Source organism: Strix uralensis, chromosome 9, assembly GCF_047716275.1.
Source record: "Strix uralensis isolate ZFMK-TIS-50842 chromosome 9, bStrUra1, whole genome shotgun sequence".
NCBI lineage: Eukaryota > Metazoa > Chordata > Aves > Strigiformes > Strigidae > Strix > Strix uralensis.
In genome coordinates, this window is record NC_133980.1 from 11,259,063 (window position 1) to 11,277,297 (window position 18,235).

The following is an 18,235-nucleotide window of genomic DNA, read 5'->3' on the forward strand; positions in this document are numbered from 1 at the left end:
GTAGGGGACACTGACAACACTGCTTCCAACTTCACCACTCCAGCAGCATGACAAGGCAGCTGGGATATCCTTCATCACTCTCTAACAAGGTGTGTAGAACAAGGGGCCCAGTCCGATGGCAATGGCTGTATCTATGTCCCCATGATGTCAGCAGGGCTCTGCAGGACCTCTACCCCTCCCATCCTCTCCCTCCCACCCATGCCAAGTGTCATACTTCCACAGAGGTCCCCGAAGATGTAATAGCACTGCTCCGAGAAGGTGATCTTGTTCACGGTATGTCGGATGTAGCCAGCCTTCAGCAGATTGCTGGCATATTTGCGGGATTCACGACGGTCTGTAAAGCCCTCCACGTGGTGATAGAGCCAATCCACCACATCCGAACCTGCCACCAAACATCAGAGTTAAATACAGCAAGAGAGGAAGACAGTGGCCCTTGAGGCAGTGGGCCAAACTGGAGCCAAGACAAAGTGGGCCAAAAGGTGAAAAGGGACTGCACAGCTAAAGGTTCAATTTGTGACTCTGGCCTGGTCAACAATTAGTTTATGGTGACAGAGATGCTCCCTTGGGCATCTGCTTGGAAAACAGGCCACTCATTGCCCAGTCCCTGCCTCTGCTGCAGGCAGCACAGTCTCTTACCGATGAAGGCATTGGGGATGGTGATCTTCAGCCACATACGGTCACGCACCTCCAGGCCTGACTCTGGTGAGGCCATGGCTTTGACAATGGTGGCCATGTCGCTGTGGATGGACAGATGAAAGTCATCGAGGCCTGTGGTGTGGACGAAGGAAGGGAGGCAGAGGTGAGACAGGACAGAAAAGACAACAGGGCCACATGGAAGCATCACACACAGGAGGAATGGGCCAGGGAACAATACATCGCAGACAGCCTTGGGGCGCATGCTGTGTAACCCCCCTTCCAGCCTTCCAACGTTACCCGTCACGCATCAGCCATTTCCTCTGTACAAAACCCAGGCTAGAGTTTCCTTCTTTCCAGCCAGTCCCAAGCAGCTGAGATCCAAAAGCTGCCAACTGAGCCCACACAGCCCAGAAAGAGAATTCTCTGCTCCTCACATATTTACAACAAACTCCTGGCTCTTTGCCCCCGTTCAAGCTCTCCAGACCCTTAGCTTCAGGCTCTGTATACTAGAATCACCCGAAACCTTCAGAAAGCAACTAAAAGAGCCCTGTGCTTAGCAGGACCCTGCCCCACTTGCAAGGCTCTTTGCTCCCAGTTGCCTCCTCTCCTGCCCTATCTGCTGGGAGGGCAATTGCTCCAGGGACAAGCTGAATCCCTCTGGCCCCACTCTCAGCCACTAACACTGACTGCCCCGAGCCTTTCCTCTGCACCTGCCATAGCTCCTGGATTGCTCCCAGACTCTCCTACTCTGCTTATGTAGAAGGCTGAAAAATGTGCTATTAATTCACCCAGGCAGAACTCCCACTGATTTAAGTGCCTGCCTGGTGAGAGCTGCCTCCCTCCTAGTCCCTTGGCAGGGCAGATCTTGCCCATCCCAGCTGTCCCCAAGCAGATGTATTGCTCCCTTTACAGCACAGCGAAGGCGAGGAAGCCGTGCAGCGGGTGGAGCACGGAGGCACAAGGACTTACGTTCGGTCTCTGGGATGGAGCTGGTGATGGAGGAGCTGGTGGAAGTGATTGTGCTCATGGATGGACTCATACCGTACGCTGGGTAGGTGCCAGTCATCGCTGCCGTGTGAGACACCCAGGCTGCCGGGTCGATAGGCCGGATGGGCTCACCTGCATTGAAAAAAAGAGTCAGTCAGTAGCTATAAGAAATTATCCCCTCATCAAATCAACCTCTGGGGAGGGACAGGGACTCAGCGCAGCCCATTCCATCCCCAGCATCTGCCGGGACTCACCCGGATCGGAGCATGGAGAGTCTGGCCCAGCCCAGATCCGCTGGGGAGCAACTGGGAGAGAAAGAAGAGAGGGAGGGTCAGCAGGAGAGGTGCAGAGGGAGAGATCCCCCTATGGCTCAAGGAGGGGTTTCTCTTTCCTCTGGCGCCCCGAGCAAGTGACCCCCCTGCCCCAGTGAAACGCGTCCCCAGCGTGATGTGGGAAGGAGGGCTGGGCTTATGGGCATTTTGGCCTGGGAATAGGACATAGCAGCCTCCTAACAGGAGAGCTGAAACCCCATCAAACCCCAATTCAGTGCCACATGGAGTCACACACACAGGGGAGGAACAAGACAACAACCAAGTAAGTGCTTAAGGCAGGGCTCTCACATGAGCTGGGCACCAGCGTTAAGGGTGGGTCAGCTATCCACTTACTCCTGGGTAACGAGAAGCAGCCCCGGGGGCTGGGGTCCCAGCACTTGGCCACCGTCAGGGTGATGGGCCTGCAACAAAAAGGCAAGAGTTAGAACAAGAGCCCAGTGGCACAAACCCCTGCGTGATGGGCAGATGCTGTATGCTGGCCCTCTCCTGTCAGGCAGGGAGAAGCTGCCAGTAAAGTGCCTGCGTCTCTCTCCAGCTACGGATTTTCTTAGCGGCATGGACAAAATTATGTGACCCTGCTGAGGGTTGTTGATGACCCTAATGACACACCATCCCCACAGAAAAGGGGCACAGACCCCAATTCACCAACATTCTGTTGGCTGCAACTCTTGCTTTGGGTGTGAAAACCCAGGAATCAAAGCAACACCAGAAGCCTAACTTCTGAGCTTCTGCAGAGTCACTGACAGAGGTGGCTGGAAGACACGACTCACACAGCCCAAGCACACACCGTACAGCTGCCCGTGGAGGTAAGGAACAACCTGAGTACTTACCCCGGCTTGTGCACAATTTCCCTCAGCACCCGCACAGCATCATCGTTGCTCATGTTCTCAAAGTTGATGTCATTTACCTGCAAACAACGCAAAGAGGTGAGTCCCAGAGATGTGACCAGAGGCTGAGCTCCCCACTCAGCTCAGCAGTGACTCAGCTTCCCTCTTCCAAGCGCAACTTCCTGGGTTTAGCCTGCCAAAGTGCACAGGGAGGCTTCTGGGTCTTTTCTTACTGCTTTCCCAGGCCCAAAGATGGAGGTATGTGGGCGTGAAGTACCTGCAAGAGCATGTCTCCTGGCTCAATCCTGCCATCAGCTGCCACAGCGCCGCCCTTCATGATAGAGCCAATATAAATGCCTCCATCCCCACGCTCATTGCTCTGTCCCACAATAGAAATGCCCAGGAAGTTGTATTTCTCTGCAGGGATGGAAAGAGAAAGAAGTAAGACACCATAAAGCATCAGGCACAAGCAGCCCTGACCTCAGATAAACCACATGCTAATGATGGTCGCTTGCACTCGTGTCCCAGAGAGATGTCCTGGGACGCAGAGCAACCCTTGAGAGACCAGTGCTTCAAGACAAGCCACTTTCCTACAGAACCCATCTCCTCACTCCTCCCCACATGTTCTCTCTTTGTCCCCTCCTCAGTTCCCTCTCTGAGATCCAATTTGCTCTGGAAGGACTGTAGGTTCCATGCACAGCACCCACTTACCCATGTTCAGTGTGACCGTGATGATGTTCAGGGACATGGTGGAGTCTGTGATGCTGCTGAAGGACGATGACTGCAACATAAGTGAAATCTGAGATGTCCTCCTGTGCCTTGGTAACATTCCCAGCCCAAGCTCCCTCCACTTGTGCTCCCTGCCACTCCCTGTGGCACCACAGCCACCACCCACAACTCCAGCCTTATGCTGGGAGCTTTGTAGAGCCAGAGGGCATCAGTCACAGTCCTTATGACCTCTCCACAGCCTGGACAAGGTCTGTGGCCCCAGCTCTTGAGGCTACATTGGCTTGGGAAAGGTTTACAGCACTTTATGAATTCTCAGCACTTGGACACCACCTGTCCCCAGCTGTACCCACCAGGCACCCACCTTGCCCTCCCCAGGACACCCAGCCCCTGCGTACCCGCTCAATGCGTGGAGCCTTCTGTTTCCGCCGGCGTCGCTTGTGCCTCCTCATTAGACGGGAAGCACTGCTTTGCTCTGTCGAACTGCTAAACCTAGAGGCAAAAATTGAAAGTCAGCTCTTCTGCTGCCAGGGTGGTGGCTCTGGCAGCAAGAGAACCACAGAAATGGCACAGGGAATAGAGGACTGCAGGAGTAGAATATACATGGGGAACAGAAAATAGCAGAGGGGGCTACTGGGTGAGGCTTGAGACAGAGGCAGACCTGAGCAAGGACCCTGGAGCTCAGGATTATTGTGCCCTACAAAGGCATCTCTCTGTGCTGGGAGGGAGGGGGAAGCCAGTGTTCCTCCAGGACCTAAGCTTTCCTACCTGCTGGTGGAGTCATCTTCATCTGAATCGAAGAAGCTGGTGGTCTCCAGCTCACTGCTCATAAGCGTGGAGGAGCTCTCGTACCCACCCAGGTCTCGGCGTCGCTCTCCCTTCACTGTACCATTCACCCTGGGTGCTATGGAAAGACAAGGCTCAGTATGCTTCAGACAGGCCACAGGTGAACACCTCCTTCCTCCACGCAGGGTTCAAGACAACCTTCTTAGAATGAATCTGGCAATCAGACAACTCCATCTAGTGCCAGCCAGCTCCGAGCCCACCCTGGGATCAGATCCATCTTCTGTGGGATACCTCTTCTACCCCACTAGAGGATGGGGAAGAGGCTGATGGACTACGAGGAACAACGCTGATAAAGCCATGGAAGACTCTCGCAGCTTGTGTCTTGGCAGACCAAGGAGCAGCACGGAGTGCCAAGGCTATGGCACACTCTGCTTTTCAACTAAACAGGACTGAGGCACTGCTGCCTCTCTCTCCTGCTCTTGAGGCTTCTACAGTAGACAGCTCCCTTGCCCCCAAAGGTTTTGTCACCAAGCTCTGATGTAACACAGGGGTTAGCTCCTGCCTCCACCATGAGGCTATGGCCTCACACCACTGAACAGCCCTTCCGAGCTGGGAAGGTTCTGCAGAGCAGACAGAGCTGCCCCATGTCCGGAGCTGGTGCCTCCACCCTGCCCAGACATGCCCTGCAGAGCTCTTGCCATGTTATCAACACTCACCATGCTCAGGCCCATCTTTCCGACGAGGTCGTTCCCTTTGCGATGACACCACTGAGTCTGTCTCTGTCTCATTGTCCAAGTTTTCTCGACTCCCCCCAGTGTTAGGGCTGCGATGAGATAAAAGGAACAAATATGTCCAACAGGGAACAACTTAAGCAGGCTCCCTCTACCTCTGTGCTGGCCAGCTTGAGCCTCCAGCCATCAGCTGTCTCCTCCTTGAGAAACCCAAGCAGAGGTGGTGGAAAACAACCATAGCACACCTATAAGAGCAGGGCAAAGGACTGGGGGAAGCTGTGCCAGCTCTTTGGCAACTTCCCTGCACTATTTTCAGCATGCCCTTGCTTGCTGAATAATGCAGCTCTACTTCGAATCTGTTCCCAGCCCTATCCTCCTCCCCTCTGGCTGGCTGTGATCCCTGCCAATTTGGGTAGGAGTGTCCCAGCCCCTGGTCTGGATTTACACCAAAGTCACTGTGGGCCCCTTGGAAACCAGGATAGGTGTCCCCGTAACTTACTGGAAAGAGGGGGGCCTGGAGTCTCCAATTCCTCCCGTGCGCTCCATGGAGGGAGGCAGCTCCGTTTGGTTATCGGCACAGACCGAGCCAGCATCTGAATGGGAACCCTCTGCAGACACCAGCTGGAGGGACAAGAGACAAGAGAATGAAATGGCTGAGGCACTGGGAAAACGTTTACAAGAGTGGCCAAGTGAGCTGGCCAAAAGCCTGCCTGGCACAAGATCTCATCTCTGACGGTGGACAACAGCAGGTGCCCAGGAGCGGGTACGAACAGGCCAAGCATGTAGCAACATTCCCCCTCAACGCCTTCCCAGACGCCGGCTATTTGTGGCTCAGGAATTCCTGACCCGGTGGTGAAGTCGGGGTGGCTGACAGCCCTGCTTAGAGACTCTGACATCATCTGCACAGCACACCCACGCCACACAATTTTTACACTCAGGTAACCTTTAGCACATGTCCTACAGCAAGGAGTGGATTCCCCTAGTTGTTCTTACATCGGGAGAGGCAGCTACCAGTCATTCCTTTTCTAGATTTTACCAGCCTCTACACCTCTGCCTTCAAGCTGCAGGACTGAGCAGGACTTTCACCTTCACAGCCCCACAGGAGCTGGGGGTAACAGAGCTCAAGGCTGAGGCTGGCTTTGAAACAGACTCTAACATATTATTTTTCTGTCTTCCACACATACTTTGCAAACTTTCAGGTTCTGCCTAGCTAATTGGCTTGGGCACAATCTCCAGGCAACCTCTGGGAAGCTCAACACTTTCCCCAGCACAAAAATTCAAGAAAGGGTCAAATGCCAGGAACTCTTTATACCAGCCATGCTTTGGGGCAGCCCAGGGACACCTACATCCATGCCTCTGGCCCTAAGATAAACCATCAATTTCAGGGCTCAGGGAATGAGGTGGCGCCTCTCCTGGGAAGAACGGGCTTGCCAGTGGGATGAAACAGGATAGCTCACAAATAAACTCAATAGAAAGTGGTTTCCCCAGCATCGCTCCCAATCCAGGTTTGTGCTTTCCTCACTTTCAAGCTGCACTGAGCAGGGCTAATCCCAATAGGGCTGGGCAGGAAAGCAACAAAAAGCCTTTTTGTTGCAAGAGATATTCAAGGATCCCCAGAGCAGAGGTGACAGGGCCCAGAAAAGAGTCCTGCCTTGGCCAGGGAGCAAGTCCCCAGGGACCAGCTAGAGCTTGCAAGCAAGGGAAGATCAATTTTCATCTTTAAGTATCTTCCAATGTGCTTTTCACGTCTGCCCCACACCTGTCCCCTGCACAGCATGGGCAAGCAGGGCAGGGGCTGGCTCTCTCCCAGTGTCAGGGAAGGACTGCAGGGCCCAGTGCCTTGATCCGCCCCAGACAAAACAGGCTGTGGGTCAGCCTAGAGCCAGTCCAGGGAGGTGAGGAGACCAGGGCAGGGGACAAGTCTCAGCCTGTGTACTTGAACCAACTGCCAAGCCATCAGCCACCACAGGAGAGGTCTGATCTAACAGAGGTGAGAGATGCCCCACTGTGGGTCAGGACAGAAGGATCATGAAATATGGGCTGGAAAGGAGCTGATCGCTGCTGCCCACACCATAATGCCAGTGTCAATGCAAAGGCAGCTCTGCTGCTTGCAGGTGAGGGGACCACATCTGCATGGAGGCAGGAGCAGATGTCAATCCAGGTGCTGGAGCACAGCCCATTTACACAGGTCTTGAGCACCTCCCAGCATCACTGATCAAACACAGAGCAGTGCCCTGCCCACCTTCAAGAACTGGGAAAACCATGATAAAGGGGGGGATGGACCCCACAGATCATCATTAGGGCAGGGGGAGAGGGGTCTGCTGCCAGGGAGGCAGTGGGAACAGAGACAGGGATGCAGCCGTGGCAAGAAAGACAGAGCAGCCCTGAAAAAGCTGCAGCCAAGGCAGCAGACAGGGCAGAGAGCACCCTGGGGAGTCAAAAGCTGCAGAGCCCGTCCCACAAGCCCCAGGACAAGCCCAACGGCTCCTGCTCTGGCAACTGTCTAACCAGCTCTTGTCTCACACTTGGCTCAGCTTCCCTCCCTTCAGCAAGCCCCAGGCACATGCCCAGCTCTGCTCCCAGCACCTTCCTGCTGACTTGTCTTCCCAGGACACATCCCACTCCCTGAGGTCCACATCCCTGATCTGGAAGCCACTGTCCAGGAACACAGGGAAGAAGAGATGCTGGAAGTGGCCAGCATTACCTAGGGAAAAGTCATATAATGCTCTGTGCTTGGAGATCTCAAGACAAGACCAGGCAAATAGATCTGGACAGAGGGAACTAGTCACAGGCAGCTGTCAAACAGCAGTGAGGAGAGGAGAGCGGGTGTTCCCAAGCAGGGGGACTGATGCTGCCTTCCTCTAACACTCCCAGGGCTGGGATTTCCTCCAGGGAAGGTTTTGATAACCACCCTGCACTTTTCCTGCCTCTTGCACTGTCATGAAATATTCACTTGGATCCAACCTCCTGTCTTTCCCCCTAGCTAAAATTAGTACCAAGTTCCTAAAATAGCCTCATCCTGGCCTGTCTGGCAGAAGCAGCAAAGCAAGTGCTCCCCCCCAGCCCCCAAACCACCCATGGACAAGAAGATTCTCAGCAGAGATAGAAAAAGGGATCATCAGTTGTGCATAAAGGTCACTGAGAGTCCCATCACCCTTCACGCACAAGAGCTGTGAGCGGTCCTAACTCCAGGCACAAATTCCCTGCAAGGAGCCAGCACACCAACGCGGCAGCACCGTGGCCTCGTCACACCAGACAGAGCCACACTGGATCCATGCCGCTCACACTGAGCAACCAGAGAGCCCCTGCAAGGAAAACCAGAAGCTGCGTGGATGCGTGGACCATGAGGAAAAGCACACCAGGTAAAAAAAGATCAATGGAAAGGGTTCAGGGACTCTGGGACTCCTCTCAGAGCAGGGGAAAACAAAAGGCAGCTGGAAAGGGAGGGGTAGGAAGATGTCTTGGGGCAGATGCAGTCGTGTCGGGGATGGTGGCCACGAGCTGGCCAGGATGTTTGCTGAGGGGCCCGGCTAACCGCTAGAGGGAGGACGGCAGCACCCGGCCACCGGCTCTTTGTGTGGGAGCCCCCTCCCCGTGCACCCCCTCGTTCCAATGCGGGGAACGGGCAGGACCTCACTCTGCCCCCCTGGCCAGCATCCCAGCGGGAACCAGTCTGTCAGCTGGGCACCCACCTGCCTGGTCCGTCACCCCCACCCACCCTCCCGAAATGCAGTCACTTTATGGGTCCCCAGCTGAGGCCTAGCTGTTTGGTGCAGGGATAGAAGCAGCATTAGGTCCGACCTAGTCTAATTTGCTGAGGGTTTTTACTGTTTAGGGGCTATTTGGTGGCTTCTGGAAAAAGGCACTTGGGTCTTGATTCTGCTCCTGGCATAGATCCACACACCCCCATCAGCACAAACTGCAGCTCAGCAGAGGGGAAAAAGGGATGGCTGGCTATGGGGACTGAATACCCCTCTCCCCCCTGCCAAAAAAGAGGATCCCCTTGGGGCAAGGGAGGCATGCGGGCAGGGGACAGCATGTGCATGGCATGGCATGGAGGGAGAAGCTTGTCCTGCAGCTGCCCAGGCAGTACCTTCAGTCGTCAGGGCAGTCAAATCCAGTCCGCTTCGCCAGCACTAAAGTCACTTAAGCCCTTTGCGCCAGTCACCGAGCAGGACTTTCCTTGGAAAGCTGACCCTGCCATAGGGGCACACGGGTTACACTGCAGACAGGCCAGGACCACCACCTCTGCCAGGCATCAGCTACCGCGGGCTCTCCAGAGAGGCATCCCACATCGTCCCTGGCACGGGGGACCCAGCACCACGCAGCCCCCTCTCCAGTTGAGGGATTGGAGCGTGGCAATCCAGCTCATCAGCTTCGTTAGCAGCCAGCACACCGACAGTACGGAGCAGTCCCCGTGCCTTACTTGGCACTATGCAACCAAACGGTGGTTTTCGGAGAGGGCAGAAACAGGCAGTGAGATACCGAAGCAAGGGGCTTGCTTACCCACGACACCACCCGGCCGTTGAAGCAGGGAAGCTTGGCATTGTCATCCGAGATCTCTTCTTTCACCACCCTGCAGAGAGGAGAGGAGGCAGTCAGAGCTGGGTCCGGGACTGCAGAGGACAAGGAGACCTTCCCAGGCGGGTGTTTTGCACCCTGCAATAGGCAGCCCAGGCTTGTGGATGGGGCAGGGAAAGGACCTGCAGGTCCCTCCTGGCTACAGCTTCCTGTGCTCACAGCCATAACTGGCAGGCTGGAGGGGAGAACACAAGGGCAGAACAGGCTCTCCTGTGTGCATCCAGCTGTTTTATCCCCCGATCCACATTTTAATCAGTAAAAAAAAAAAAAAAAGAATTCAGATGCATATTTCCACCAGTTCGCTTATTTCTAAAGAAATAAATAATTTAAACCTCTTTATAATGATCTGAAAGAATCACAACGTATGCCAGAGATTTCTAATAGATGAAAGTGAAATACATTAAACATGCTGCCTCTCAAATGTTACTGTTGTTTTTTAATTACGTACATAATATTTCAACATCACTTCAAGCTTTATAGTTGTGCCACAATGTCATGTTCCTGCATTACACAAACAGGTACGTTATTATCCGTCTTCATAATGGAGGCACCACCGATAATTTTTTTGCCCCGACAGTAAACACATCAGTTTTCTTTGGAGAGAAAATTTATTCTATTTTAAGTATCACTGGGTTTAGGTACCTTTTCCACAGTGAATCTGCAATCAAAACAACTTGTAAATTCACCAGATTCAATTAATACCATCTTTGATAAATCAAATTTAATGGCAAAATAGGCTTTAACAAGCTCATTTTCTTTTCTACTCAATGACAACGTTTTAAGCACTTATTTAATACAAAGACATCTTACAAGTAGTTTGTGATATTAATTTCCCCTTCCAAGCTCTATCTAAGGTATCTTGACACATATTGTGCTTAAAAAAATAATGTAGTAACTAAACAGTGAATAAATTATGTTTGGAGGGGAAAAGAATCCAACAGAAAAAGAACAAAAGAACGAATGTGAAACCTAGGGAAATTATGTATTAAAAAGCAGTAGCTTGTAAGTAACTAACAGAGTACACAGAGGTGGGATTCCATCAACAGCTCTGAAGGGTCCCCAGACCAGTCCCCAACTCACGGAGAATCGAAGAGGATGCAAGCGTGGGACGCGGAGCTGTGACCCATTGCCCCAGACTGTCACGCAGTCCAGGCACTGCCATCGAGTCGCAGCACGTTGGGGCTCGGAGAAACAGGTACTCTGGGCTCCCGGCTGTGCTCCCTGGTGTGCCAACTGTCCAAACCGTCACCGAAAATACGACGGCAAGGCTCGCCAACACTTGCAAGGCATCAGCAAAAGGCAAATGAACACTGCTGGAAGACTAAAACCTGGGGAGCAGGCTCGCTCCACCCTGCCAGCCGTGCTGGTTGCTCCAGTGTCACAAACGCTCAGCAAAGGGCTGTCCCACAGGGTGAAAGGCAGCACGTTGCCACGTCTTTGCTGGCACTCACCATCCCTGCCCAAACTGGAGAGCCAGCAAAGAGACTGGACAAATGCTACAGATCCCCAGAAGGCACAGATGAGGAGGTCACAGTCTGAGTAGTCTAATCCACTCCCAGGATGTGCATTAGTTCTTCTTGCACAGATGGAGAAACAGGAAAAAGCAGGAAAGGAGCAGCGAGGATGGATTAAGAACACTGCTGGCTTAATGCTTTTTCAGCATGCCCTGTGCCAGCCACTGCCCAAAGCCCCTGCAGCCCAGGATGAGTGTCAGACGCAGGCAGTCTTCCCCAGGACCCGTTCCCTTCGGTGCCCACGCCAACCCTTTCCAATGCAGGCAAGTTGTTGTCTCCTCACTTCCAAGCACACACACACACGCACCCTGGCCTGGCTGCACTAGCATCCATTCATACTGTCGCCAGCAGCCTGGACTTCATCCAATTCCTAGAGAGAACTTCAGGCAGAGCCAATTTTCAGTGCTGCATGCTGCCTGCTCAGGGACACACAGCCCTGCCTGCGGGTGAACGGACAGGGTGATATGTTTGCAGGGTCAAGGTGACCAACCACTATGCACAAATGAACTATTCCACTTTCAGTGGAGCCAGAGGAAACCAACCCCCAAGACCCTCCCGCCCACCCTCAACTGCAATGCCCGATGGTGAACAAGCTTCCTCTGTCCTGAGAGCTGGTCCCTCGTCGCTCCCATTACCCCACTGCTGCCCCAGACATCCCATGGGTCAGCTCCACCCCGGAGCAGTTTTCTCCCTCCTTCCCCAGCCACTACATTATTTATCACTATTTATCACCCAGATGCCAGAGGACAATGGATTATATATTTAGACTCTACAGAGCAAAAACTGATAGTACTGGAGTCAGGCGCATGCCAAGGAGGAATCTCTCTGCAGTCCTGCTCACGCCTGTCATCCCTTGCACCATCCCAGCTATTTGTGCCCTGCATTCCTCTCCAGCCTCAGCCCTGAGCTGCAGCCTTCCTCCCCCCACCTCTCACCGCTCTCTTCAAGTCACACTTTTCACACGAACAAGGCCGCAGGTTCACGTCAGAAGCCACCAACCGAGCAGCCTCTGGGGGAGCTGTGAGCAGTGCCACGTTTCTCCTCCGCGGCTGCATAGGGAGGCAGCCATGAGATGAAACTGTCCCGATGTGCTGGGAGGGAAAACCATCCTGTGAATGTGCTGGGAAGAGCCCCCACAGCTGATGGGGTCTGAACCTGGGAATCCTGAAAGAGCAGACCCAGAAGGAGCTCGGGCTCTCTCAGTTCTGTAAACGCCTTTCCTTTTGGCAGGAGCCACCACAGCCCAGGGAAAACATCTGCCCAAGGCTGATTTCAAAGGGACTGCTTTTAGTTTACCGGCCATCAGGGCAGCCCAGTTCCAGATTTTCCCATGTTTAAAGTCCTGCTGGGGGCTGGGCATAAGACGGTGGCCAGGAAAAACCCCCTTCTATGGAGAGGCCGCCCAAGCCTTGCCCAGGCCAGCGTGGGTCCAGTCCCCTCAGCACTGCTGCTCTGCATGGACAATCTCCCCACAGCCCAGGTGCTCGCCAGCCCCCAGCCCATCCCCAGGGCCAGCAGACATGCTGTGGCCAAGCTGCAGGCTCAGCGCCTGGCCTGCAGGCCCAGCGCTCCCCGGCACTCATCTGCCTTGAATTTTCCAACAAAGAGACCTGCGGGAGGGAGGAAGGAGGGAGGAAGGAGGGAGGGTTACAGGGGAGGCAGGCCGAGTGGGCGGATGATTCAACCGCCATCCCCAGCGACACGGGGCCAAGCTGGGGGGGAGGAGGAGGGGACGAGGCTCTTGCTGCCGCAGGAGCCGGGCTGGGGTGTGCAGAGGGGGCTGCCAGGGCTGACACAAGCACCACATCTGCTCCCATGCGGCTGGGGGAGGGGAAGGGGCAGCACCGGCAGCAGGGAGGGAAGCGGAGGAAACCCAGCTCCAACCATGGCTCCATCCCTACCCTCCCACCAGCTTCTTCAGAAGAGCCGGCAGACCCACTCCCCATGGCCTGGGAAGATGCCACGCTCCCAGCTTCCCTCCTGCTCCCCGCCGGCGGGAGCAGCTGGCAGCCTGGAACAAGGATGCAGAGGCAGGCAAGGGACAGGCGGGCAGACGCTGCCTTCTCCAGGGAGCCCCAGCCTCGCTCAGGAAATTAGAGGGTATTTTATATCACAGAGTCATGTCCTAGGAATGAAGGGAAGGTGGGGAACAAGAGTGTGTGCACAGGAGAGAAAGGAGGTCATAAAACCCAAGCCTCGGAGACGGCTGTGTCGTGTCAGAGACCCCGGGCTGCGCAGACATTACCAGCGCAGCTGCTGTGCTCCCAGCCTCCCTGTTTCCCCTCGGTGGCCTCCAGCCCAGGCAGGCTGTAGATACGAGGGAGTTTCTAGCTTCAGCCAGCTTTGGTCTCTCCTGAGCGGGACCCGCTAGCCACAGCAAGGTCCCAGAGAAGAACTCGGATGGAGTAACGCAGCAAAAGAAGTAAGCCAAGAGGCACGGACAAAGGCTCCAGCAGAAGGATTTGAATCTCAGATTTGGATGCAGGCTGGAACTCAGCAGCGATCGCTGCTCGTCTCTGGCAGTCCCGTCCCCCAACTTGTCTATCTAAGGGCACGCAATGGGGAGGATACCCAGAGAGAAGCACTCACGCGATGTGGCAGTGATCAGAAAAGCGAAATCTGGTGTTGAGGGGTCAGTACCAAGAAAGGAGGTGAGGGAAGGGGACCCTCAAGCACGTTACGACAACTTGATGGCCAAGATGCAAAGGAGTCTGTTACTAAGGGAGGTGCAAAGGTTGAGAAGACAACTGAGCAGTGACAATTTCACACTGAAAAGATGTAAAGCTAGTAGAGCAGATGGAAAAAAGATCTTTTCCTTCATTTAGTTCAATTATTAAGAAGAAAGACCTTTACAGAACAGCAACATTTTTTTCCAACATTGCAAAGCCCAGAAATTCATTGTTAAACTTAATCTTCTACTACAACCTTCCAACAGCGCACAGCTTAGGTGGGTCACTCCTCTGACCTTAATAGCGCCCAATCTCCTACAGCCTGCAAAAGAAAAAAAAAAACCAAACAACTAAAAAACATCAGGAGACGTTTCTACCCAATAGCACAAGCTCCAGGGATTTACACACCAGAAATATGATCTCATTTTCAAGACCTGTAGTACACACCCCTGAGGGTAGGGATGTCTTGTCTCCAAATGATCGTATAGATTAATAATGCTTCATAGCAAAAGGAAGCACCTTCATGTGTTACTATCCAAATGGGAGCATCTCCTAGCTCTAGAGGAAAATCCTACTCTATTCTGCAAGATCAAATGCTGAGGCCACAGGGATGAGCTCTGCAGCCATTTCACCAGAAGAGAAAATTGGACAGGGCAATTCTCTGACAGAGAATTTCAGATAGGAAATGCTCACCTGTTAGACTAAGCCCAGACATGACATGTGTGCTTCCCATGGGGATCCAATCCCCCCAAGGGCTACAGGCCCATCCAAAGTATACACACGCCAACGATCACACGTGTATTGGTGAGACCTCGGGCTTTGCAGGCAAACAGCATGCATCAAACAGGATTAGAGGATTTGAGCTGTCTGTCTTCGTAAGCCAGGGAATTCTTCAGGTCTTCCTCAACGTATTTTTACCTCCTGTGTGAGGAGGAGTACATAGCATACAAATTGCATGGTGCACTGGGGTGAGAAGGGCTCTCTGAGTGTAAACAGAGACCGTCACTCTCCCATTTATTTCCCTCTCGAGCCCCCAGATGGGGTATTCTCCACTGCTCCTCTATGCTGTAGCACAGGGTAAAAAGCAAAACACGTTTGTAGGTGGGTTTAATTGTCAGACCCTCCCCCCCAGAGGAGCTGCTGTCCTCCCATCTATCCCTGCACCTCGTGTGAACATGAGCTCCCTTGCAGCACTGTCATTACCTGGGGCGTTTTTTAAGAATCAAGGAGCACAAACCAGCTGTCCTGCTAACACACGATAACACAGCTCTGCATTCGAGCAGCAGAGGCCACCTCTGCTCTCCTAACAAATCAAGGGAGCTTTACAAGGAATCCTCGGGGAGCAGGTCACCCCATTTCAAGCTACTACCCACTTTCCTCAGGAGCAGAGACATTGTGCCCGTGCGTGAAAGCACAGGAACAGCCTCTTTTGTTCTCAGGCTGTAAACTACAGTCTCCCTCAACTGCGCTCACCACTGCTGCCCCACAGCTTTCTGTGCTTTTCCCCCACCGTCACTCACGCAGAGCTGAACAGACATCTAAGATGGCAACTGTTCTCCCCAAGAACCTCTCATCAACACATCAGCAATCACTCCACTGGACTTACACCAGGACAACCACAGCCTCCCTGTCCAGGAGATGCTTGGCTCCAGCTGGACCCATGCTCAGTCCTACAGGCATCACTGGGTGCGAGATGACAGACGACAGACCTCCTGTTCATCTAGTCCAAAGACTGGAAAAGGAAAGGCATTTGGGAATGAGCCACCCAACCTCACAGGGCCTGCCCAGGAGCTGCACTTATCAAAGCAAAGCTACAGACTTTGATTTCCGAATGAGTCCAAGAGCCCCAGCAGCCCCTCCCGCCTTGATCTCCGGAGTGACCATCTGGCTGCAGCACTGCTCTGCAAACAAGCCCAACAAGCCTGTCCTCTGACAGGAGAAGGAAGCTGCACCAGGACTGCAGGAGGCACCTCCACACTAATTAATCCAGCCCTGCCCAAGTGATGCTTCCAACCCCCAGAAGAACATTTAGAGACATCATCAAAGGAAGCATTCTCCAGGCCCCCGAAGGTTCAGTGACACTTTGAGTCTCTTTGAATTGGAAATCAGGACAAACGGGAACTCCCAGCAGAAGCCCAGCCAGGTTCTTCACCCTGGTAGCTCAATTTCAGCTCCTCAACAGCTCTAAGAGCTTGCACAGCCCAGCACAAAGATACAAGACAAGTGCAAGGACTCACTGTGAGAAAGATTTGAGGTTAAACATCTGCAGAAATGACCTTCAGAGAACAGAGACAAATCCACAGATATATCCACAGTGACCAAAAGCTGGGCTTGTATTCAAGGAGGGATAGGAAACAGGCCCAGAGAGGCCCCAGCCGAACAAAGACATGTGTGTGAGACAGGGTAAAATCCTGATGCAGTTGCGATGGTTGATATTAATGTTGAGAAATGGCAAGCAAACTGGAGGAGACTTGGTCTGCTCTGACACTTAGCTCTGTCTGGACACAGACAGCAGGAAGAGCCCACAATGCAGAGCTGCAACACAGCAGCTCCTGCAGACAGAGAGAAAGGGATTGTACCACGAGGTGGAAAAAGCATTTACCCAGGTACCACTGCTAGCAAAACACAAGAAGCTTGTAGATGAGGTGTCTGGGCCCCACAGGGAACTCCTTGCAGCTCTCCACAGAAGTCACTCACCCCTTTCTAGGCTGGTCAGAAAGGCAAGAGTCTCCCTTGCAATGCCCAGGGACTTCATGCCAGTTAAGACAACAGTGAGGAGCTGTAAAGGGCTGCTGGGGGGATGGTGTGATGTTAGCACATACACAACAGTCAAGGGAGAGGGCCATGATGTCTGTGAAGGCTTGCATGCACCATGAGGAGGGTAGGACCAGGCCTTCCTTTTCTGGCCCTCAGCTGAAGGACGCCAAGTCAGTCCTGCTTTTTCTTAACAGCAAGCGAGGCTCCTGCCAAGAAAGCGCTGCTGCTGTGGAATGTGCTGGGCCAGCAGTACAGCTCATTCCTGGAAAAGCATCAACTCAGCAGGAGAGCAAGGAGAGGAGAAGAGGGGGAAAACGGGAAGAGGGGGAGGGTGGGAAACAAAGTCTGAAAGCTTGAACTTCCACACCTGGGGAGGCAGGGAGCTGCCACAGAGCAGTCTGCTCGCCAGCACCCCCTTGTCCCAGGCTGCCAGCACAGCAGCTCTGCCCAGCACCAATCCTCTGCTCTTGGAGCACCTTTCTACTGGCCAGTCACCTCCAGAGCAGGTCTGGGAAGGCACAGACCAAGGCAGATGTCTGTGGGGAGGAGTGAGGTTCGTTTCCCCATCATGTTAACAATTAATTTGTATTTAATGACAGATCTCCACCAGGAGATGACAAAGCAGCCTCCACACGTGTCCTGCCCTCAAGACAGTGACCAGCTCACATTACTCTCTCCTAGCACAAACAACTCTGCAAAGAGTCTCCCAAGGAAACCAGCCTAACCTCCTACCCAGTGGGAAGGGGCCTTGAAGTGTAACAGGCTCTAGATGACTGCACCTATTCTTCACATCCAGCTGGGCTACCATCAGCAACATGTCTGCTAGCGGGGTCTATAAGACATACAGAGAACCCCTATAAAACCAACAGGGAGTTAATAAAGCTCAAAACTAAGTTCCACCACAAAACATTTGCCAAAGACAATGAGAAGGACTCACGCAAAGAAAAGCCTTTCAGAGTCACAACAGCTGCATGGTGGCAAAGAAAGAACTTTGTTCCCAATCCCAAGCTATTGCAGCACTCCGAAAAAAGGGCAAACAGTGATATTACATCCCTTTGATCCTAAACTGCAGGAGGCAGCAGACACCATGAGGGGTCTGCATGCTCATAAGGACCATTTCTGACCATCGCTGGGACAGGGATGCATGTTCTTTTCCTTCCTCACCTTTGGGCCCTGGATAATTTTTGGTGCAACCCAAAGTATTCACTTCACTGTCAGGAAATTGTCAGCAAGCCAGGAAGAACTTGGGAGAAAACCAATCATTTAAATGATCAGCTCCTACACAGGTCTACCAGTAGACAAAACCAATCAAGGGTAGAGGAAGGGTAGCTGTTTCACCTGGTCTCCTGCTTTTGATGGTGTCAGTGCAGGGGACGGTACAAGAAATTCCCTGTACAAAGGCAGCGAACAGAGTACATTTTTGTAGCCTTTTATATATTTCATCTATTTCAGCTACTACCAGTCATCTTCACCAAACTCTTTTCAAGATGCAGGGCCAAGCCCTTGAACAATACAATGATCAATCTCCTACCAAGCATCCTTTACCAGGCCAGCCAAGCTTGACCTCCAGCTGTCACCCTGCAAACAAGCAAATACTGTTCAACTGCTGGAAAAAAAAAAAAAGAGACAAGAAAGATGCTCCAGTCCTAAACAAACCATGCATGTGCTGGTACACAACTCACTCAGCCA

General features: G+C 53.1%; 1 protein-coding gene across 8 annotated transcripts in view; it reads right to left on the reverse strand.

The window, feature by feature from the left end:
- The window catches only part of DVL3 (dishevelled segment polarity protein 3), a 33,281-nt gene that overhangs the window by 3,255 nt on the left and 11,791 nt on the right, over positions 1-18,235 (reverse strand). For 2 of the 8 annotated variants that reach the window (XM_074878660.1, XM_074878661.1), the window contains exons 2-14: positions 9,532-9,601; positions 5,525-5,646; positions 5,011-5,117; positions 4,277-4,412; positions 3,907-4,000; positions 3,494-3,563; positions 3,060-3,199; positions 2,786-2,862; positions 2,289-2,356; positions 1,878-1,928; positions 1,606-1,755; positions 637-768; positions 215-382 (exon numbers count right to left, since the gene is read on the reverse strand). In XM_074878660.1, coding sequence (XP_074734761.1) covers positions 215-382; positions 637-768; positions 1,606-1,755; positions 1,878-1,928; positions 2,289-2,356; positions 2,786-2,862; positions 3,060-3,199; positions 3,494-3,563; positions 3,907-4,000; positions 4,277-4,412; positions 5,011-5,117; positions 5,525-5,646; positions 9,532-9,601 — 1,385 coding nt within the window. Of the gene's footprint in view, positions 1-214; positions 383-636; positions 769-1,605; positions 1,756-1,877; positions 1,929-2,243; positions 2,357-2,785; positions 2,863-3,059; positions 3,200-3,493; positions 3,564-3,906; positions 4,001-4,276; positions 4,413-5,010; positions 5,118-5,524; positions 5,647-8,190; positions 8,331-9,118; positions 9,438-9,531; positions 9,602-18,235 lie in introns of those variants that run through there. The other 6 variants (XM_074878663.1, XM_074878664.1, XM_074878666.1 and 3 more) reach the window with 5 other exon arrangements.